Consider the following 23,049-nt stretch of genomic DNA (forward strand, 5'->3'; position numbering starts at 1 on the left):
TAAATACAAAACTGGATGGGCGCTGATATGGATTTAATGAACCGCAACTGAGCATAGATATGTTGTAGTTCTAACGTCCGTCGTCAGGCCTGTGTTACGACAACTCAACTTGTGTTGCTATGCCGTAAAACACTTTGTCCGACCTGCCAGTGAAGAGAGACATACGGCCTTAAAGCTTATAAATTTATAGACGATGAAAGTAGGGTTATCAAAACGCACTTTCATTTTATAGACCGTATTATAGTTTTTCTCACGATGATCATAGAGAATGTCGAAGCCTTGAAGTCATGGCTGGCAAAACTCCTGGAGCCAATGTGAGTATTGAATTGAAATGACATTTAGCTTGCATGCTACGTAGCTGCGTTAGCTAGCTAGCCAGTGGGTTAGCCAGGCATCAATGGGGGGGTTGCTAGAATCTAATGGCAAATTCTTGCACGAGTTAGCTTACCACCATTGCCGCTAGCTGGCTTTTTATAGCAAGGAGGGGCGGTAGGATTGTTCTTTGACTGACTAAGGCTAAAGAAATTGCAATTGTGCACGATATAGTACGCTTGATGCACTGTTATTTTAGGGCAGTTAGGCACGCACTTGGCCCGCGATAATGTGACTGTATCACAGCTATGTAGCAAGCCATTAAGTTGCAACAGATAGCCTAACTTGTATGCTGCTGCTGCTTGTGACTAAAATAGTTAATAAGTGTTGAGTCTGTTTAGGCTATGTCCAGCGTTACGTTACTGAGTTATAGACCTGTTATTTAAAGATAAATAAGACTCATTTGCTCTTTGAGTTGCCACAGTTACACACACTCTTTTACTCTTTATCCTCTGTCTGGATCACTTTCAAATGGAAATGCATGAAATTACTTTGTTACTTTGTAATTACAAGATGAGACAGACGTTGCAAGAGAACATGCATAAATTCTTTGATGGGTTTGGATATACAACAAAGGGATTGCAGAGGGGTTGGTGTGCAGAGGAGGAGATGCTGTTGGACACACAGGCAGAGGATGCAGTATCAGTCACTGTTTGTCTCGACATATTACGGCATGCATCGTGAATGTGCTGCCAGAGTGCTGCACTTTTATTCTCTAAAGAAAATGGAGAACATTGCTTCATATTGAGCTGAACCTTGATGAAGTGGCTTTGTTTCCAAAAGAGATCTCACTGCCATTTTGTAATAGTTTTCAAATTATAACTAGCTATGTTTCAGGTACATTAGCCTCATTTTTAACAAGTCCTTAAGGGAAATTTGCAATGCAATGTTCCTTTTAAGTTGCTAATTTGTGATCACAGCGGGTTTGCCTGGTCAGTGTTTTGTCTGTTTTATCAGGTATTCAGACCAAATTGGATTATAAAGTCAAATGAGATTAGTTTTGAGAGTTAATATTGTTATCCACTATGTTACTCATTTAGTTATAAAGTTGCTTATATATTAGCATGCAGTTGTCAATTGTGAGTTTCTGGGGCTTTGTGTGTTTGTAATGTTACTGTAATAACCCCACCACATGCTGGCTGAGAGGAGTTTTTGGGTGATCTGTTAGCTTGCAAAGGTTTTGTAAAGGAGAACATGTGGTGGAGGTTCTGCTGGATTGAAACTTTGGAAGTTGTTTTTCAGAGTTTGTGTAATGCCCTGCAAACATTGCCAGGGTTCTCACTTAGTCCTGACATATTATATTATATTAAACGTGTTGTACTACATGTTTATGCTTGATTTGTTTTTGTTTTTTTGCATGCATGGACAGCACACTTCACTGACATTCAGTATAATCCAGTTGGTGTGACTAGAAATTTGATTTCAGTTTTTTCTCCCCTGTTCCAGTCATTAAATAAATTAGCTAAAACTTAATTGCTTTTTCAATAATTAAAGTAAGATGCTGAATGGCTGAAATTCTAAAATCCATATATTTTAACCTACAGATGTGATGCTGACCCCTCTGCGTTAGCCAACTATGTGGTGGCTCTTGTGAAGAAGGACAAACCGGAGAAAGAGCTGAAAGCACTTTGTGCAGATCAGCTTGATGTCTTCCTACAAAAAGGTATGAACTCCACACAAAGCGTCTGCATCAGCGTGAGTGAACCACAACATTGACCCAACCTCTTGCTGGTCCAGAAACTAGTGCAGAACATTTTCCTCCAGCAGATATTTCCATCATTTTGCTAACAAGGGAAAGCATTTATGTGACTCCCCTCATTCATCCCTCAGACAATAGAGACTTTGTGGTTATGTCACAAATCCCCTGGAATCACAGCCAGCAGACATAAGTGAATTGATTATTGACAAATCAGACATGAGGATCAGGTTAGCAAAAGTAGTCATATTTAGCTGGACAGACACAATGTGTAGTTCACATTCTGCAAGTGGACATAATGCTAATGCAGTATCAGTTTTAGAAGTGATAATATGACCAAAATGCCAGAAATTAATGGTGTTTTTTCCAGACCAGCTTAAGTTATATAATCAGAGATGCAATCAGCTGCATATTCTCACCCTCCACCTCTTGTGGGTCCCCAGTATGGCCACCAGAGGGTGTGTTAGAGCATTTGAAAGTACTTTGACCCCTCTAATGTCCCGAGGCTGCATTACATGAAGCCTCAACTTGTTCAGCTCGAGTTGAGCGGTGCTCTCTTTCCTTGCATCATTGAAATGATTTAAATCTTTCACTTTACTTTGGATTGTACTGCAGCCAACCAGGGTTGACATAATGAGATGAATGCACCTGAGGGATACACAAAGGGCAGATCCCATAGCCAGACATTGAAGTGAATAAAAACTACAGTTCAGTTCTTTGCCTTTGCAACAACACCTTAGTTTTAGTCAAAAAACAGTTGCTGACTGAAGTTCAGATTTCCTGCCACTGAAACTGTTCCTGAAGCACACTGCAAGGCCACAATGGAAGTTAGTGAGTAAGTCTTTGATATAACATACTTAAAGATTCCAGTTAAATAAATGGTTCAAATTACTTGAATTACCTTGAATGCACTTTCAGTTTTTTGTGTATTACATTATTTCCTTTATATCCTGTTTATTGTATTACATTTTCCTCCCTGTTTCATCTCTGTGCTGTTTCTGTATTTGCTGTTAATTTGGTGTTCATTCGACTTTGATATATTTAGCGCAGCCAGGAGCAGAGCAATATTTAGCGTTTAGCGTGATTCAGGAGGAATGTCAGTAGACTTCATGCCTGAGGAGCAGTTTGCTCTTTGAGGGAGAGCGAGTGAAACTGCACATAACTCAAATAAAAGATTCGGTCTGTTGAGAAGATTCACGTTGTCTTTGCAGAGACGATGGGATTTGTCGATAAGCTTTTTGAATGTTTGACAACAAAGAACTACCTGGGAATTCCTGCTGCCAAGGAAGCTCCTAAAGAGGAGGTGAAAGCACCCGCAGTCAAATCTGATGTTGTGGAGGTAAGAGGAGCCAGTGTGTAGATTTGTTGGCCACATTTGACGAATAGTTTGCCCGTGATAATCAGTCTGTGAAGTGCTTTTGTGGATAAGTAGGTAGAGCATAACACAAAAATGGCAACTCTGATACTGTGTAATTTGACAAATATCTCATTGTGTGTTATAGGAAAATTCACTTTTTCCAGAATCTTGACTCAAAACCAGTCTCTTCAGACTGAGAAGAGTCTCTGTATTGTTAAATCTTCTTCAAGTAATGTTTTTTTTTGTTTCTCTCTCAAGGCTGAAACTCCAGAGGAGGAAAGAGAAAACAGGCGGAGGAGAAGTCCTCTGAGGAACCGCTCTGACTTCAACGAATCCAGGTGATGATTCGACTTGGTTTAATGACCAAGCGCGAGGCATGTGCCGATTAGAGCTGCAATGATTATTCGAGCAAAAGAAAATTAGTTGCTAGTTATTTTCTACTATTTTAAAAATCTGCAGCTATGTTGAGATATTGATTCATTGTTTCAGTCATTTTTCAAGCAAAAATATTAAACATTTGCTGGTCCCAGCTTCTTAAATGTGAGGATGTGCTTCCTCTCTTTGTTATTTGTGATAGTAAATGAAGAGTCTTTGGGTTTTGAACTGTCAGTTGGACAAAAACAATTTGAAGATGTCACTTTGGGCTCTGGAAAACCTTAATTCCAGTCTCATGCTGAAATTTCCAATGCACTGAGCCTGATTAAAAACCCATCATTTTGCATTGTCTCGTTGTGCACAGGTCCTAACATTTGCATTTGCCTTGATAGTTTAAATTCCCATGAGTCCTGCTTATAGCTTGATGAAGGCCCAGGTGTCCAGTAGTCTGTCCCTTGTCTATAACACACCAAGTCAATAACAGATAGGACAACACAGTACCTATTACACTATAATTCAAAACAACAGCTGAAATCTTTCATGTGCTTAATACATGCATCATTCCATACTCATCACTTACTCTGCCTTTATGACCAAAATAATAGATGTTGCTGATTCGTTCAGATCAGCTAAAAGCCTGGTACAGTAAATAGAGGCCACTAGAACTGATTTGATTTCAATGTGCATATTGATAGATATAGTTGAAAATATGATCCCTGTGTCCTTGCTTGGTTGGCTGGTTTAAAATTCAGTTCAGCTCAGAGCTGTCATGGCAGACAGAAATCCTGTTGCTAAGTTGGAGTGTGATGAAGAGCAACTAAATACTGAGAGGTAATATCTGTCTTTGGCAGGAGTATTTATGCTTGCAAACAAGAGCCTCCATGTACATCTGGGGAAGATTCACATGAGACTGAAGAGAACTCGGTTAAATTGCAGCTTATACTTCAGTATTTGAACGTCACTCTTTCCTGCAAACAGTTGCATGTTTATCAGTGAGATCAGGTGCTGTTTCTTAAAACACTCTCTCCCCACCTTTACATGTTCGCAGGCCTCAGTTGTTCAGTTGTCATGCATTCGATATGCAAATTGGATACTTTTAACACATGGGCAGGTGTCTAATTCTCAGACACATAGAGAGAAGCCTCATACTTCTCCAGGCTCACTCTTGGGTTATACTTCATCAGTACCCATAACACCTCTTAAACATGTCTGTCGGACTCTTTGAATTAGGCATCAAGATAAAAATTCAAATATCCTCCCTCTATTGTTGACCACACAGGAGCCGTGATGACAGGAGGCGTGATGAGCGCAAGCGCCGCGACTTCGATCGGCACGGGAAAAGCAGCAGCGACTCCCACCGCGAGCGGGAGCGCCACGAGCGTCGCAGGGGCAGCCCCCGCGGGAGGAGCTACAGCCGCAGCCGGAGCCGCAGCCGGAGCAGGAGCGGCAGCCGAGGAAAGAGCAGGGACAGGGAGCACAGAGGAGGCAGAGGTGAGAAAGTTCTCCCACAACCAGTAACAACAGCACAGGGGACCAGACCCAGGAGTGCACAAGTTCCTGAAGTGCCTGTCAGCACAGTCGAACGGCGCATTGGTGATGCAGACGCGCTGTCGGAGACATCCTGGGTGTGGTTGAGATTGTTGAGTAGAGACCAAACGGAGTTCTGGATGTAGCCGTTTGTGTTATTTTCTGTCGGATTGTTGGTCAGTGTTGCAGGGAGTTGTTCTCGATAAGGAACAATGTGGACAGCTTTGCAGTCATATCAGTGGAGATTTAACAGCACGGGCTGGAACTGGCCTTATTGCCCACAAGGTTGTTCTACGTCTCTGAGTGTTTGGCACAAAGAGAGAAGTCGCTGCTTTTTTCCAAAAACCTTACAGGGTTTCAATTTCTGCCAACGCTTTGCCTGTAAAACTTCTGTTTTGTTGAAATGTTTCTGTTTCTGCTCGTCTTTAACAGACTTCAAGTCAAAGTTCGAGCTGGAAAGGAAGGACACGGACTGCTACAACACCTCCACCACGTCCAGCTCCCAGCAGCAGCACCCGCCGCCTCTCCTGCCCACACCTCCGCACCCCTTTTCCTCCTCTTCCTCGTCGTCCGCTGGAGTCCCGGGAGCTGGGGGCGTTCCCATAGCAACACCGGCTCACCTGCCCGATAGTACTACAGACAGCTGGTCTGGCTACTATGGCACCCAGAGGCAAGATGGTGTCGGCAAGCCGTTTAGCAACAAAGGCGGTTCGCTCAAACAGCGATGCAGGGATTATGATGGTAGGAATGAAGTGAATAATCTTTTCCTCCTTCATTTAATTTCTGCTTTCTATCATTACTTTTTTTTTTTTTTTGCTGAACTGCTACTTCATCTCAGATCCTGTTGACGTTGAGCCTGTTTTCCCAGTATGTGACGTGGTCATTGAAAAGTTTGTCCTGGCGATCGTGTAAACTGCCATTAGCTTCCCGCGAGGTCTATTGATTGCCTTGTTTAGTCTCATCACTAATGACCACTGTTAAGCACTCCCTCCCTCCTCCAGAGGCACAAGAGGGTTTAAAATTACCCGCTGTCCCTGCAGCACACTGCTATCTGTCACAGTGCTCAAGCACAGCCCCTGGGGACTCGGTTCCTTAATGAGACTGTGGGGTAAATACATGCACTGCAGGTCTAAGCTGCTTTTAACTGCGACAGCCTTTCATCTTGTTTATTTAGTCTCATTTGTTCTTACTTTCCTTCATATTCTTTGTGAATGAATCCGACTTGTAGGGGCCAAAAACTCCTGAGAAGGATTACAGAAGGTTACAAGTAGATACTCAAGTGTATCTGAAGAGAAAGTACTGTGAAATGTTTTAGCTCTGGCGCAGAAAATGTTTGTTTATGTGGCTCTAAACCTCAGAAACAATTACATGTACGTACTCCAAAAGGCTAAATTTTGACGTCCGCTTCTTTCCCTCTCACAGAGAAGGGATTTTGCGTCCGTGGCGACCTTTGTCCATTCGACCACGGCAACGACCCTCTCATCGTTGATGACGTCAATCTGCCGAGCATGATTCCGTTCCCGCCCCCGCCTGTTATGCCCCCGGCCGGCCTGCCCATGCCCCCAATCACTGAGCCACCCCCTCCCCTAAGGATGCCTTCAATGCCACCCTATGGCCAGCCACCACCGCCAGGCGTCTTCCCCATGACTGGTGAGTTGTACCGCCTCAGTGGTGGATAAAAACTGCTTAAGTTGATGAGAGCAGTGACATTTCAGTCGTTTTTTTTTTTTTCCTCCTTCTAAGCACTTGTTTGCACAGAGCAGTGTATATTTTGACCTTTTGATTGTGACTGTTTTGTGTAGCTTTTATAGTTTGGAGCTAAATACTGGAGTTTCTTTATTAGATAGTTGATCGTTCCCATATTTTTTTGCTCATACATGTGTTTGGCTGGGGCTGCACGGTGGCGCAGCAGGTAGTGCACGTGCCTCACAGCAAGAAGGTCGCCGGTTCGATTCCGGGGTCAGGCCTTTCTGTGTGAAGAAAATGTATTTGGCTGTGTGAGCTTGCCTGCTTGCTTAGACATCAGTTCAGACTCATTCCATGCACACTAAAGAAAAAAGGACAGTTGATATTTTCTTTAGATTTCTTTTGTACATCTCAAACTTGAAAGTGAGCTATTGTTAAGTACTAAGTGTTTTCTCCTCTCCTTGCATATAAATAATACTACTAATTTGCTGAAACCTTTAAGATGCCCTTGTTTTGTTCTTGCTGCATGAATACAATTAATGAGGAAACCGTTATCTGACTGCATTCTATATTTTGTTATCAACAAACCCGATGGTGATTAAAACACTGCAGTCTAATTGTGGCTTATTCCTCCAATAGCTTTGATTACACTGATTCTTGAAATTATGTTCTTACTATATATTTTTTTCTGATTTGCTGTGAATCAAAATGTATTGTTTATGGTGAAGTTGAAGCATTGCACTGAACAGAACTGTTGTTTCTCATTGTCGTACCTGAGACATTAGCTTGCGCTTGTGTCTCCCTCAGGACCCCCACTGATAGCAACTAGTGGGATTGACACCCCCAACCACCAATCGGCAATCACTTCTTCTCCTCCCATTGGACCGCCTGGTGTGGGGCTGCCGCCTACCCTTCCTCCTCCTCCTCCTCCTCCACCTCCTCCCTCCTCATCCTCATCTGTATCTCTTCGTCCCCAATATGTCCAGTCTGAATGTAAGCAGACTTTTCCTGTTCATACTGGGAGTGTGTGTTTGCAGGAGACATTGCTATGGCTTCTGCTTGATTTCAAGTTCTTTAATTATTTTATGAATTAGAGTAGATGGGACTTTAGAAAGTTAAAGTTGAGCTACAATGACAAAGCAAGTGTTCAGTTTATCTCATTTTAAGTTGGTTTGCGTGTGATGTTGTAGTGGAGGCAGTGTGTGTGTGTGTGTATATTTCTTCTGCCTGCAATAGCAGCTGCTGACCAGACGGTAGCACTGTTTATTCACCTAAGAGACAAAAGTTGCTGAGCAATTAACGTTAACTCTGCCACAACTTGTTGTGCTGAGTGCTTTTCCCCTAATTCAGGTCATGAATAATTAGACAGTTATTCAGAAAAGCTGAGGCTTAGTTCAAACGGAGTGGGTCTATTTTTAGTTTGTCACAAGCTCAGGTTTTTGACCTTAGTTCAACTCGGACAGACAAAATTTCAACACTCAGGAAAAATCCTGTTTTGTTACAATGAATTGTGGTTCAGGATAGTCATTATCATCTTACGGTGTTTTGTCTTGTTTAGAATCTTTTGCTAACATTTTTTACTATTAATATAATTGTACTGTAATGTATTTTATTCATTTGTGCATTTGTTTATTTTTTTTTTCAATATTACCTTTTTATTTTAATTACTGCTAACCTAGAATGTCACAGGCTGCTGTCAGATGTTTGTTATTCCCTCTAAGAATGTTTGTGTATGTGTTTCATTTCACACAACAGATAACTATGATCCAGAGGGCTATAACCCAGAATCCCCAGGCCTGACTGCTGCAGGTCGTAACCCGTACCGTCAGTTCATTCCTCGGGTGCAGAGCCAGCGATCCAACCTCATCGGCCTCACCTCCAGTGAAGGACAAGGCTCCAGAGGTAGCAGCTGTAGGCCTTCTGAACACTCTTTTGCAAACTATTCGCGGGCAGTGGGCTCTATTGGATTGATGCGATTTCATTGGAAAAGTGTGGATGTCTGTAACCCCTAATTTCGAATGAATTGGAAGCAGGATCCAAACATGAAAGTAAAAGTTCTCTATGTGTTGTTGGCTATAGCGAAATGCAAAAGCTTATTATTGTTTGTTTGTTCATCTTCCAGCTGCCAACATAGTGATCCAGACCGAGCCTGCCACTGCAGCTAGCACTCCTGGAAGTAACATCTCCCGTTTCAACACTGATCAGGACAGCAGGAAGAGAACTATGGGGCCCAGTACAGCTGAGGGACCCACGGCTAAAAAACCCTGGATTGAGAAGTAAGGACTTCAAAACGTGCACATTTGAAAGGTTTCACTCCAAATTAAGATGAAAGGGAGAAAATTTCTGGCCTGTTTTGAAAAGAAAAAAATTTGAGGTCCTCATGACTGATATTTTCACAGCAAAATTGTGTTTTTTTTTCCATACAGAAGCATGATTATTTCATTTGAACTTGAGCTTTGAGCTTTGAAACTTGCACTACTGCAGCTAAGACCTCAGCGTGACCATAGACACTTTATACCTCCACTGAACAGGTTCTTCTCTTGTGAAGACATTTGAAGAAACTAGCTGGCCAGTTGAAATTTGATCAAACAAACTAATGCTGAGGGAGCCTTGTTTCAAGCCAAAGTGACCCATAAGCCGGGAGCCTATCCTTTGTGTGCACCTGCTTCCCACAGCTGAGATTAACATCCTCATGACAGGCCTGCTTCCATTGCATAGGCTCTACTTGTAATCCATCTTGGATGTCAAGCAGGTTGACATGTGGTCACCTGTTCTGGCTTGTAGGAACTTCAATATGAAGGCAGAAACTCGAACCTCTGGTCATCAGTCTGGATTCCATTTCACTGCCTCTCATTGTTAGTGATCCTGTCCAAAATGTTGATTAGCGTGTCTGCTTTTTCCATCAGTTTCTCTCTAAAGCAAATGCTGTGGCAAACTTAAAACGTCAACATTGCACCCTTCTTCTCCTCCTTTTAGGCCGAGCTTTAACAACCAACATAAGAGTGGTTTTCCCAAGAGGTATCACTATGTGAACACCAAGCTGGAGGTGCGCAAGATCCCACGTGAGCTCAACAACATCACCAAGCTCAACGAGCACTTCAGCAAGTTCGGAACCATCGTCAACATCCAGGTAAAATGCACCGTTCGCTGCTGTGCGCTAAGGAAACCTGCAAATGGCTTCAGGGATCAGTTTTATAAATGCTGAGATTTGGATTAGATATAGCCAAAAACCTTTTCACACTCCCAACATAACTGTCTCATCATTCACACATACCTGACCTGAACACTCTCCAGGTTGTGTTCGGCGGAGACCCCGAGGCGGCGTTGATCCAGTACACAAAGAATGAAGAGGCCAGGCGGGCCATATCCAGCATCGAGGCGGTCCTCAACAACCGCTTCATTCGTGTTTATTGGCACCGCGAGCCCGGCACCAATGCTACAGGCTTGCAGCAGCAGGAGCAGAGCTCAGGGAGCCAGGCCGCTGGGTCAGTGCCCAGCCAGGGGCCACAGCACAGCAATGTACATAAGGTCAGTATAAATAGCTGACACATATAGAAGCACTTCATCTTTCAATCTCTTAGCCTCGCCATGTTTCTGAGAGTCTTCATCAGGTTTACTTTTTTCTCCATTTGCAGGGGATCAAGCAGCACAATCCGGCGGCCTACGTGCTGAACAAGACTCTACCCAAGCATCGCCTGCCACCAGTGGCTGGGATCACAGCTACAACCAAGGCAGACGGCCTGAACCCAAACACAGACACTGTCACTGTACGTTTTGGTCTCCATGCATGTGTGTTGTTGTATCTCTGTGAAAAGTTAATTAAGTGGACCAAGCCACACAGCTCCACGAGGCTGTACTCAAGCACAGTGGTGCTTTGCGCTAAATGCTAATGTCAGCATGCTAACATGTTTACAGTAACATTGCCAACATGCTGACAAGTGACACATGCTGGGACTGTGAATGTCTGCACACCGTTGCATGGCAATCCATCCAATTTTTGGACAATTGGTTTGTTAGCAAAGCGGTCTTGTGTCTATTGCAGCTGCCTACAAGCTCTGTCTGATTAAATGTGTCGCTCTCTCTCTTAGGTGGCGCCTGCACTGACAAACACCCAGAAGGGACCCTACTCTTCACCAGCCCTCAAGTCCTCCTCAAAGAGCCTTGGGAAAACAGGAAAAGCACTAGAAGCACAGGAAGTCCTCAAGAAGAAACAGGCATGTCGTTGAATTTTTTAATACGTATTTTGACTGGTACCAGAATAGCAGAGCTGGGATTAGTCATTTGTTTCTCTCAGGGGCTGCTGTTGAGAAGTGAAATGTCCACCAACAGCAAAAAGTGTTATTTCCACCTCAGTGAATTTATTTTATGTATTTCCTTTTTTCATTCAGGAGGCATTAAAGCTCCAGCAGGACATGAGAAAGAAGAAGCAAGAGATGTTGAAGACACAGATTGAGTGTCAGAAGGTAAGACCGGCCTCTGCCCCCTTTACCCTCTCTGGTCCTGTCTTTTACATCTTCTCTCTCACTGCTTGTCCTTCTTCTTCCAGGCCTTGATAAACCGCCTGGAGAAGAACCGAGGGATGAAACCTGAGGAGAGGGCCAACATCATGAAGACCCTGAAGGAGCTGACGGAGAAGATCGCGCAGCTGCAGAACGAAATGAACCCTAACGCCGCCTCCCAGGTGCCCAGCGCCAAACCCAACAACAACCAGCCCAAGACCAAGACTGATGTAAGTTTGGGCCCTTTTGGTCAGAAGTGCTTCCTTCCATGTGCACCATACTGTTACCATGTCAACTGTGGGTAACCCTGACCCTAACCCTAACACTCAACATACATCTATTTTATTCATTGTTTCCTCATTTTTATGTGATATGGGACCAGGCCCAGAAGGAACTGCTGGACGCCGAGCTGGACTTTCACAAAAAGATGAGCTCTGGGGAGGATACGACAGACCTCAAGAGAAAACTGGGACAGCTACAAGTGGAGGTAATACACATGCACACACAACACATCACCACATAACCAGTGATCTGAGAAGATGGCTATCACTGGCACAAAGAGGTCGACACGTACACGCATCGATGCTTTTCTTCAGAGCTGAATATGAGGATGTGATACCAAGAAAGGCCTTAGAGGAAGTCAGCTGATAAGACAGTAGTCACAAACAGTATTCAGACCCTGTGTAAATGGCTACCAATGAATTAATAAAGCCACTTTGATCTTCAGAGAGAAATAAATAATACAAATAAAATCCTCAATTTTAAGTTGTTATTTGGGAACAAGTGTGTACAAGAAGTCTTACTCAATTTTGTGGATTATAGTGGTTTTAACTGAAGAAAATGTGTGTTACTGCATTAAGCACTGATGCTAACTGGCATGTCAGTGGACTTGACAATCTTAGAATTTATGAAAACCCATTGACACTAATGTAAATTAGCATTAAAACACTTGTGCATAAGACTTAAATGTGTTAGGGTATGTAATTCTTAAGCTTTATGGTCTGCTGGGTGCTAATCAGAGTTACACAGTTGGATAGAAATCAAGTTGAAAGTGTGGAAAATCCCCAGATGTGTTGTTTTGCACACTCATTATGAAATGTGCAGAAATTTAGGTGCATGCAAATAGAGTTTGACCCACATTTTGAGGCATGTTGATGTTAACCAGCCCATCGTGTTATTGACTCTGTCAAAGAAAGTTCCACGCTGCATCCAAGACTGTCAGTCAGCTCAGGCTCGGCCCACATCTCCTCTCCGCCCTAAACTTACAGCACAGACGAGGTCGGCTGTGTCACAAGATCAGCCGAAAAGGAACATAGCTTTTGTTAGCAACACCCTCCCTGGCATGTTTTCTCCTCTCTACCCCTGTAGGTCCTAAATTAGCTAGTTGTTAAAAATGCATACCCCCCCCATCCATCCAAACCCAACCCTCCTTCTGCACATTAAACTGCAGCCACTTAAGCAAGCCCAGAGGAACAGCCGCTAACGAAGCCAAATCAGACACGGGTACTACGCTGATGGAGCCACGTCTCATTAAAGTTTGAGCCGCTGGTCCTTGTAAGAAAATCGCGGGATGACAATTAGAGGGAGAAGTGAGGGAGGGACGAAAGGCAGAGAGAGTGGTTGTGAGGTTGTGGAGTGGTTAGAGAGTGAGGGGATGTCACTTTAAAAATGGAGGAGTGACAGCTAATGGTGGAGTGACGGAGGAGGAGGTTTTTACTGAGTCGAGCATGTAGATTTAGGTGTTTAAGCTCTGAGGATAAGGAACACGTCGTAATATTTTAGCCGTTATTTGCTGTATAAATTAAGATTTGATTATTTCGTTAAGCTTTTTTCTTCCTAGACACGATAAATGAGCACACTGTAGGTTCCTGACACGTTTGTCTTCACACTGAAAAGCACAACAGCGCGGCATCAAGGCGCAATCTGTCTTCCACATCTGTTGGTGATGATTTTTTTTAACACAGCCAGGTGGCGCCTGCGTACTCATGAAAAAAAGCCACCAGCCAGTCGGTCGTTTTCTAACATTAAGCGTCCCGATCTGTCCTCCTCCAGGCCACTCGGTTGGGTCTGATCCGGCCTCCGACGGGTCGAGGTCGGGGCCGAGGGAAGATGGCGCTGGAGCCCGGTTTGATGCCCGTGGGCCGCGGCCGGGGCCGAAGCCGGGAGATGATGGCTCGCAGCGGGCCCGTGAACCGCATGGTGGTCGACCACAGACCCAGAGCCCTGGCTATTTTGGGAGTCACTCAGGAGGAGAAGGAAGAGCTAATGCCGCACTTTGTGGTGAGGACTCGTACTTTTTTTAAATTTAGTTGAAGAAGATTAAATATTAATGAGCATTTACACCGAATTTGAACTTTATTATAGAACATTTATACTGAAATTGATCTTTTTTCTTTTTCGTCTTAGAAATTTGGTGAGATAGAGGATGTCCGCGACCAAGACGCCACCAGTGTCATCATGACTTTTAAGACACGAAGTGAAGCGGAGAATGTAGGTCACATGACTGTAAATCAGTCAGACCTGTTCTGTGGTTTTAACTGTGCTAAATTGGTGAAAGCTGTCAGAATAACTTTTTGTTTGTTTGTTTTGTAGGCAGCTAACCAGGGAGCTAAGTTCAAAGGTCGTGTGCTGCAGATTTCCTGGTACAAGCCCAAGACGCCCTCTGTCACAACAGAGCCAGAGGAGGAAGAGGCGAAAGATGAGGACAATACGGTACGACACATCACACCGGCACTGAATCTGCTTCACGTGTTTGCATTAGTAACTTAATGCCACCCAGAAACCAGGAGAGGAAGTCCAACTTAAAACCCCGAGTGGGGAAACTTTCCCAAGTTTTAGTTATATTCACAGATTTTACTTGTACATTTCTTTCCACGGCCTCCTAAATTTTTCACTGCAGCTCCCAACAGAGAATCAGGGCACGCCTCTCAGTACTAAGAGCATCCAAGCCCTTTGAGTAAAACTGCATTACTGTCAGGTGAAATCTTCATACTGTATTTTCCTGTTTTTAGTCGCGTTTTTGAGGTTTGCAGTCTTCCTTGTGTGCAAGTAACTTTTATGGCTTTAGGTCACTTCATTATGTCACTTCAATACATGTTTTGGAAATGGGCATTCCCTCTATTGCTGGGAAACTCACAAAAAAAATGCAGAAGTCCCTCCTTTAATTCAGCAATTCAGTACAACACTGCTGTAAATACTTGTTTTGTAAATGTAATGTTCCATTTTAGTTTTCTCCTTTTACACGAGGGAGACACAATATTAGAAACAGTTGGGAGGAGGGTTTGTTTCACATGTAAATGTAATCAGAACAACTTCAGGACATCACACTGCAGGAAGCACACACATTTTCTCATGTGAACTCCAGACAATGTCTGGAGTTGCCCTTTCACACACGCACACAACATGAAATGGTCTGTGTCAGACTCCAGTTCTCACTTATTGGAAATACTGCGTGTATCTGCATGCATCTGCAATAACAACCGAAGAATGGAAAGCAATATACAGGCGAGCAGAGAAGAGTACGGAGCGGCTACGCTGTGCTACGCCACCAACACGCCCACTCGCTTGCTGTGAATTCTCCGGACAGCGAGCGTTCGATCGGACTTTACAAGCACTTTGCATTTGGGAGCTGGTAGGGTAAAGTCCGGTTGGTGCAAACTAACAGCACTGCACAGCCAAATACTGGTATGTTTGGGTTACTACACATAATTATCTGGTCTGTCACACATGAAAGCTGTGCCTAGAGAGCAAACACGTGGCACAACGTAAAGAGCCGACACATGATCTCATCAGTGTGAATGTTCAAAGCTTATAGCAGATTTAAGTTGCTTTCTTTCCCATTTAAACAGAAGGAAGCTAGCTCTTATTTGCCTGGTGAGGAGGAAGAAGAGGAGGAGGAAGAGGACGACGACGAAGATGACGAGTACGAGAGCCGATCTTGGAGGCGGTGAAGGCACTGTGAATCTGCTCTCCAGCAGAATCGGTCGTTCTTTTTTTCCCCCCGCTCGCAGATAAAACCCACAGAACTCACTTTTTTTTTTTTTCCTTTCCAGTATTTTCAAACGAAGTAATTTTAGACGACGATTGAAATTAAAAAAAAAAAAAAAAAAAAAAACGCCTATACTTTCTTGTGCGTGAAAAAAAGTTTAGAGGGCCAAGAATTTTTTTTGTATCCCTCAACTGAACAATTATTTAAAACATCTCACTTTTGCTGAGAAAGATAAATGTTAAGTTGTTCTTATAGATAGAAAAACCTATGTAAGTTTCAGTGTGCTTACCAGATGATAAATATCAGTAATGCACAACATTTGTGTCTACTGTGAATAGGTATTTTTATACATACTGTATTTAAGCTCTTTTCTCACCAGTTTTTTGAAAAATCTTGTCCTCAGTTCAGGGACAGCCATTCCTTCACCGGTAGAACGTTCTCTGTTGCTACCAGAGAGATATTTATTTATTTTTCCACTGCATAGACGCACTGTGCAGTACCTATATTGGCACAGTATGGTGTGGTTTTCAGTTTCACTCTGCTCACAGTTTGTTTTGGTATGGATTCACCCAAAACGTGAAAGGATCCAAATATTTTTGACAGTGGCTCTCTGTCCTGGCAAGAATACATGCTAACTTGTGCATGTTGTATTCCCAAATAAACAGAGCCGCCCCTGCCCAGCGCCCAGAGGTGCTGCTGCTGTACCATGACCATATTAGAGCCAGTGCAGGTACAGAAAGATACCAGTGCAATAGAAAAATCCAAACAATGTTTACAAATGGCCGTGTCCAAGCACGTCAGATACAGTCTTGTAGTAAATATTCAAATATTCCCCGCTTGTATTTTCGTTGCTCTCCAAATGTCCGGTGCCACTCTGTGTAAATATAAGCACCCGCGTTGGTGTTCTACATTTTCTAAGAGTGTGTAACATTTTTCACTTGTTTAATTCTGTCTCCTGGTTGTCCAAAAGGACCAGACAGGACAGGGATCAGATCACCCATTTGACAAAAAAGTAAATGTGAGATCCATAGACAGGTGTTTGAATGTAATACTGAACAGTTGATTTTAATATATATGATTTCTTTGCCTTACACAATCAGCGGATGGCTGAATTTTTACAAGATTTGTGATTTACTTTTGTAAATTTTGTAAATGCTTGAAAGAGAAATTACTGTTGTATTTTTTTTTGTTTCTTTTTCTGTCATTTTAAACGAATGACATGGTTGTGTCAGGTAGAAAAGGTCAAGCAAGAGTGCTCAGCATCTCTGCTTATTCGTAAGAATTTTGCGTTCGTGTTCAACCAGTCCATGTTGTTATTTCACTAAACTTGTCATCTAAGTAGCACATTTCTTTTAAAGAGCTGCTCTGAGCTGCGGAAACACTCGGTGGAAAGGCATTGGGAGGCATGCACCTCACGTTATTTGTGCATTAATGCAGCTTCGCCTGCATCTTGAGTATTGTCAGTGCTCTAAATCACAATGTGCACCTTTCGTGACAAAATCTGACTTTGTGTTTTGCCTTTATTACGTATACTGTATTTGAGAATCCTCAGGGTGGGAGGGAAGGAATCCATTGAAGTTCATATAGGAATGTGCTTGACGCAAGGAAACACATTTTTGACAGTTTTTTTTTTACTTTCGATGCTTCATTTGAAACATAACTGTGTTTACATGCAGCCTAATGAAGTGTTGTTCGCTGTATGCTTATCATAAACCAACTAAGATGATCATATCCAGTAACATAACCAGTCAGACGGAAGCACGGAAAGAAAGGAGAGACATTAATTTATTAGGTAGCTGCAGCAGTCTCGCTACTTTACACAAACACGCACGCAGAAAGCTGCATGTCGAAGTCAGTGACAGAGAACATTTTAACAGAAGTCGTCTCCTCTGTCCTCTTGACGTTCACTGACGCCACACGTGAAAGAACTGTTTGAAACACACTGCGTGATTTCCTCCCACCTGCGGTGTCAGTAGCGCTCTTGTTTGGATTGCATATCTCACCGATGACTCAGAAGCCTCCTGCCAGTGACCTCACGTCCCACTAAAACCTATGAGTTCATGTTTTTTGTGTGTTTCTTTGCCATCACTGTGTCAGTCAGAATGAGGTTCAGGTGTGCGATGGACGGCCGAAGCGTTCGCCTTTGGCACTCAGTACTTTAATATGAACTGCTCGTGTGATTTTGTTTTCTATATGAGGTCACTGGTGGTTTAAAAAGACAAGCCTGTACTGGCAGGGTTCTTGCTCGTGTAAGTGAGGATTCAGGGAAGGTCTCTCACCCACTTTTTGTACTATCTTCTGTATGCTACTATCACACAACGGTGTACAAAAATGTAAAATGTTTATTGGATAATAGTTTTGGATTTATTACTGTTTATATTTGCAGGATGTGGATGTATTTTCTTCATGTATTTTGTTTGTAAAAAATGGATTTCTAATTTACTAGCATGTTTGCTTTTGCCAATAAAGATGGAGGAATGGGGGAGCTTGTAAGACGATAAAAAAAAAGAAGAAAAGAAAAAAAACAATTTGAATTGGAGGCTGGAGAGAGAGAGAGAGAGAAAAGAAACACTTTGAGTTAAAGAAAGAAAATTGACCAAAAAAGAAGTCAACATTGGCGAGGGGGGAAAAAATGCAAGCAAAAGCATTCCAGAAAATATTACCTTCAAGTCTGTGTGGTCTCCTTCATTTTGCATGTTATCTGATCGAAACGTGTGCAGCACTTCAGAAGTAGTTTCCACCTTGGACCTCTTTGGGTTCTGCCGAGTCTCAGCACAGAAAACACTCAGTGAAAACTCCGTAAAGCACGTATAAACATTTTAAACTCTACGTTGCACAAGCAGCAACATCCCTTCACCATAAATCACCACTGGTGCGGCCAAATGTAATAAATTGACAATTTCTGATTCACTGTGTAATCAAGTGATTTAAGGTAAACACATCAACCTGTTCATCAGCTTGCTGACGTGAAATGATAACACGTGACCGACTGCAGGCTGAAGCCTCCAGGTCTGAGAGAAGGTGCTCTAACCTGGTAGTGCGCTGATTTAGAAGGGCAGCTTGTGGTGACCTGAGATGTGTTACCTTGATTCGTTTTGGTGATTTCTTGCCAGCCAATCAGAAGCGTGGCCGCAGAAAAATAAATATGTACCAGAATCAATCCAATCAATGTTACTGTGACTTCATTGCTGCTAGTGTTATGAAGATTTTGGGCTTTGGGGCACAAATATAAGCCTTTGATAGTCAGCATAATTCAGCACCTTGCACTGTGTCTTTCTAATGAAGGAGAATAAGGTCGTCATTGCGCTCACAGACGCTCACGTTGACACCCATGCCCCCAAACAAATCCCACCACATCACAGGAAAAGACCTCTGACGCTCAGTTTAATTACAGCACCCAGCCACTGCGACATATTCAAATACCGCTGAATAATGCATGAGCGCTTCTTACTTTAGGAAGTCAAGTGAAAACACTCAGAGTCGGTTTGGTTTAATGCAAGGACTCTGGGCTCTCCCCGGGGGAAGGGATTTCAGAACGGGCCCCGCGCGGCGCGCCGCTCCGGGCTGATCCCGTGGCGCGCTGGTGACTGGGAGGTGAGGGAACGAGAACTGGGGGAATTGGGCTCCATTAAAATTTGATATGGGTGTGAATTAATAATAGAAATAATTTGACAAAAATAAGAATGATGATAAAACATTTTTTGTTTTAATCTTGTGGATTATTATGAGGATTGATTTTGTGGTTGGGACAAACTCTGTTGTTTTTGTTTTGTTTTGTTTTTTCACTATTGGCAGAAATGATCAACCAATCAAAGTCTCACTGTCATGATAAGCACATGTTTTTTTTTGTTTGTTTGTTGATGTTAAAGAGAAAACTGCCTCTTATTTTCAGCTATGATTGGTTGAGAAACAGAAAAAGATGCTGCTGAGTGCGCCGGCAGTCAGGTCATCCGGCGGAGTGAACGCAGGCCAGATGGGGCGCTTTGAAACGAGAAGAGAGTCACATTCGGCCACGAGCACGACAAAGCTCTCCATAAAACGTGTCAGATGCAATCTTCAGAATATGAAAAGCACAGAGGCGACAGAGCTGTAAACAATGAGCTCTAAATTATGAATGGCCCCAGCCATATAACAGCTATTAAGGTGAAAGGGGAAGGGCGATGTGAGGGTGAGAAAAGGGACCTCAGGCTTTATTCAGACTGACTTCTTATAAATCCAGTGGGATCCAGAGACGCAGCTTCTCAGATGTGGCCCTTTTTTTCTGTCGGACTGACATTTTATCAATGCTGTATGGCTACATTTTTTATACACAATCCTCAGAAAAAGGTCTAGTAAATCAATCATTCAGTCTGTGATAAAAAAAAAAAAGGTCTGAATCAAGCTAAAAGTAAAATAAAGGTATCTTCATCTGTCTCTGTTGGGTAATATGAATGCAAAAATGCACAAATCCGCGTTAATCTGTGTTTTCTCTCCTTGTGCAGGTAGCCAGCCTGCATGCAGCTCTTAAAGTTTGGCTCCCCGGCCTGCAACAGGTTTTGCACGGTGAGAAAAAGACCTTGGCTGTTTTAATCTGTGTAATGAAGGAGGACATGCCAACGCGGTAATGGATGCCCGCCACCGCGCATGCTAAATTATTCAGAGTCTGGGGAACCAGAGAGGAGGCCGGCGGGATCGGATGGACCCGCGGTGTCATCAGCGCACCTCTGCCCGCCTGGCTCCTCTTTCGGCGCGTCCAGCCCCCGGCTCCGTGACTTTAAACCAGGAGGCCACATGAGAAGTCTGGAAGGGGGGCCCGAGGATTGGCCGTTCACAGAGAGAGACCAAGGCCCTGGGGTCAGCAACCCACAGGCCTTAGATGCTATTTGAAGCATGTAGTACCAAAACTGTTGTACAATTACTCTGTCCATCCATCCATCCATCCATCCATCCATCCATCCATCCATCCATCCATCCATCCATCCATCCATCCATCCATCCATCCATCCATCCTAAACTGAGCGGTGCTGCGCTGTCCATGGTGCTGAAATAACCTGATACCTGATTCTTTATAACGGAAGTGATAATACAGGCTGTAATGGTTCATTTAATAATAAAGGTTGATATCCTGCAATAAATGACATCTTGTAAAAGACAGAAAGGTTTTACTGATTGATAATTTGCACAAAATACTCCAAGAACAACAGTAAAACTTTTAAAAAATGTCACGTGAAGTCAGGATCACCAATAAACAAAGATTTATTAGAATATTATAATGATTTCGTGTGGGTTTATTTGACGCTTGCGCACAGAGAACCACATTTTGCAACCTGTAAGTTGAGCAGAAGAGCAGGTGGGAGGGAGGGAGGCTGAAAGAAGAGGAGGAGGATGAGCAGGGGAGGAAGAGGGGGGCAGAGAGGGACGGCCGGGAGGCGCCGCCGAAGTGAGCCAGCTCAGTCTGGTGAAGGAGAGCAGAGGAGCTCTGTGGCTGCGTCCGCTCCCCGGCGTTCATGTCAGGGGCCACACTGCTTGCGAGGTGCTTGCAGGGAGGAGGATGATGACCATGAACGGCAAGCAGCATTTCTCCATGCACCCGGCTCTGCACGAGCCCAAGTATCCCGGCCTGCACTCAGGCTCGGAGGGCATGCGCAGAGTCTGTCTGCCCGCCCCGCAGGTACGTTCAGGTCGGGGGGGAGAGAGAATGGCTGTGGAGGCTTACTGGGTGAGAGGAGGGGGAAAAATATCACACTGGAAATGTCTGTAAAGTTGATTTGACAGGACTTTGTTCTATGCGCTATCTCCCTCTCTCTCCCTCTGTCTGTGCTCCCCCTCCCAATCCCACTCCTCCTCCTCCTCCTCCTCCCCCCTCTCATCCACATGTCTATTCAAGCAATGCTCTTGCTTTCATATTAATTTTTATGACCTGCGCTTTGAGGAGGGTTCTCTCCTCTCCTCGGCGCTGCTTGCCTTTGGAAAATGTTTTTTAGATCCTGAGAGCTGCCTGACAGAATTCCCCACTGACTCCAGTATGCGCACTCTTGCTTGCAGCTGCAGGGCAATATATTCGGAGGCTTTGATGAGAGCCTGCTGGCACGGGCAGAGGCTCTGGCGGCTGCTGACAGCATTGTCTCTCACGGCAAGAGCCACCCGTTCAAACCAGACGTGACTTACCATACCATGAGCAGTGTCCCCTGCACCTCAGCCTCCTCTTCTTCCTCCACCACCGTGCCCATCTCCCACGTCCCCTCCACCATCGCCTCCCACCATCACCACCACCACCACCTCGGACAGACCCTGGAGGCCGGGGACCTCCTGGACCACCTCTCCTCCAGCCTGGCCGTGACCGGGATGGGCGCTCCGGAGCCTCCCGGGATGACCACGCCGGCGCACCACCACCAGCACCCTCACCACCACCTGCAGACCATGGGGCAGCTGCACCAGGCGATGGCCAACATGGCCCACCCTCACTCTCTGTCAGTGCACGGCGGCATGGCGTGCGTCAACGACGTGGAATCGGATCCCAGGGAGCTGGAAGCTTTCGCCGAGCGCTTCAAGCAGAGGAGGATCAAACTCGGGGTGACCCAGGCGGACGTCGGGTCGGCGCTGGCCAACCTCAAGATCCCCGGTGTGGGGTCCTTGAGCCAGAGCACCATCTGCAGGTTCGAGTCCCTCACCTTGTCCCACAACAACATGATAGCGCTCAAGCCGGTTCTCCAGGCCTGGCTGGAGGAAGCAGAGGCCGCGTACCGGGAGAAAAGCAGCAAGCCGGACCTTTTCAACGGGAACGAGAGGAAAAGAAAGCGCACCTCCATCGCCGCGCCGGAAAAGCGCTCTTTGGAGGCTTACTTTGCCATCCAGCCTCGGCCCTCCTCGGAAAAAATTGCGGCCATCGCCGAAAAACTGGACCTGAAAAAGAACGTGGTTCGAGTGTGGTTTTGCAACCAGCGGCAAAAACAGAAACGAATGAAATACTCTGCGGTGCACTGAGTTTCACACATCATGAATAAAATAGCCTACTACATTTTTGATCGAGTGATTAATAATAGCCTAAGTAGCCCAACTAAGAGGGATTTATCAACAGCTCTTCACGTCTCATCTTGGGATTATCTCCAGAAAGACTCTCATTTCCTGTCTCACTCTTCATCGTCGCACTTTCTCTTTCTTCGATTTTTATTTCTCAGTTTTGGACTTAAAATGATTGTGTTATTGATCTGTGAGGAGGGTGATTTTTGATGTTGTTGATCATGTTATCTTGCACACACTGAATACGAACCTTCAGTAAATCCACCCTGGCAGTTTGTCACATTCAGGGATATTTATTCACCTTTTTTATTATTATTATTATTATTATTATCATTTAAACCAAGAAATGGAGTTTGGAGGCGACGTTTATGTTCTGTTTAATTGTCAGCGGTGTTGAACTGATGGAGTTAGTGAAAAGATAATTGATTTTTTGACATGTTTCAGAGTTTATCGTCCACATCACACGTGCAGAAGTGCACCGTCATATCTTAACTGTGTTTTCACATATTCTCTTTCTTTTAATCTAAGAATTCCGACTATTGTCAGTTCA

General features: G+C 44.1%; 2 protein-coding genes across 2 annotated transcripts; both read left to right on the top strand.

Annotated features, from left to right (window-relative positions):
- The first annotated feature begins 126 nt into the window (after window positions 1–126).
- On the top strand, window positions 127–17,999 carry rbm27 (RNA binding motif protein 27). Its single transcript, XM_070982887.1, has 21 exons — window positions 127–314; window positions 1,917–2,035; window positions 3,280–3,407; window positions 3,684–3,763; window positions 5,080–5,291; window positions 5,760–6,068; window positions 6,750–6,977; window positions 7,821–8,006; window positions 8,769–8,915; window positions 9,136–9,289; window positions 9,990–10,143; window positions 10,308–10,541; window positions 10,649–10,780; window positions 11,102–11,227; window positions 11,402–11,476; window positions 11,560–11,742; window positions 11,895–11,999; window positions 13,565–13,792; window positions 13,919–14,002; window positions 14,105–14,224; window positions 15,361–17,999. The coding sequence occupies exons 1-21, from the start codon at window positions 256–258 to the stop codon at window positions 15,460–15,462; spliced, it is 3,165 nt and encodes a 1,054-aa protein (XP_070838988.1). The 5' UTR covers window positions 127–255; the 3' UTR covers window positions 15,463–17,999.
- A 2,991-nt stretch (window positions 18,000–20,990) lies between these two features.
- On the top strand, window positions 20,991–22,570 carry pou4f3 (POU class 4 homeobox 3). The gene is made up of 2 exons (XM_070982888.1): window positions 20,991–21,150; window positions 21,525–22,570. Exons 1-2 carry the CDS (start codon window positions 21,031–21,033, stop codon window positions 22,461–22,463), a joined length of 1,059 nt encoding a protein of 352 aa, XP_070838989.1. The 5' UTR covers window positions 20,991–21,030; the 3' UTR covers window positions 22,464–22,570.
- The last annotated feature ends 479 nt before the right edge of the window (window positions 22,571–23,049 follow it).

Source organism: Chaetodon trifascialis, chromosome 16, assembly GCF_039877785.1.
Source record: "Chaetodon trifascialis isolate fChaTrf1 chromosome 16, fChaTrf1.hap1, whole genome shotgun sequence".
Taxonomy (NCBI): domain Eukaryota; kingdom Metazoa; phylum Chordata; class Actinopteri; order Chaetodontiformes; family Chaetodontidae; genus Chaetodon; species Chaetodon trifascialis.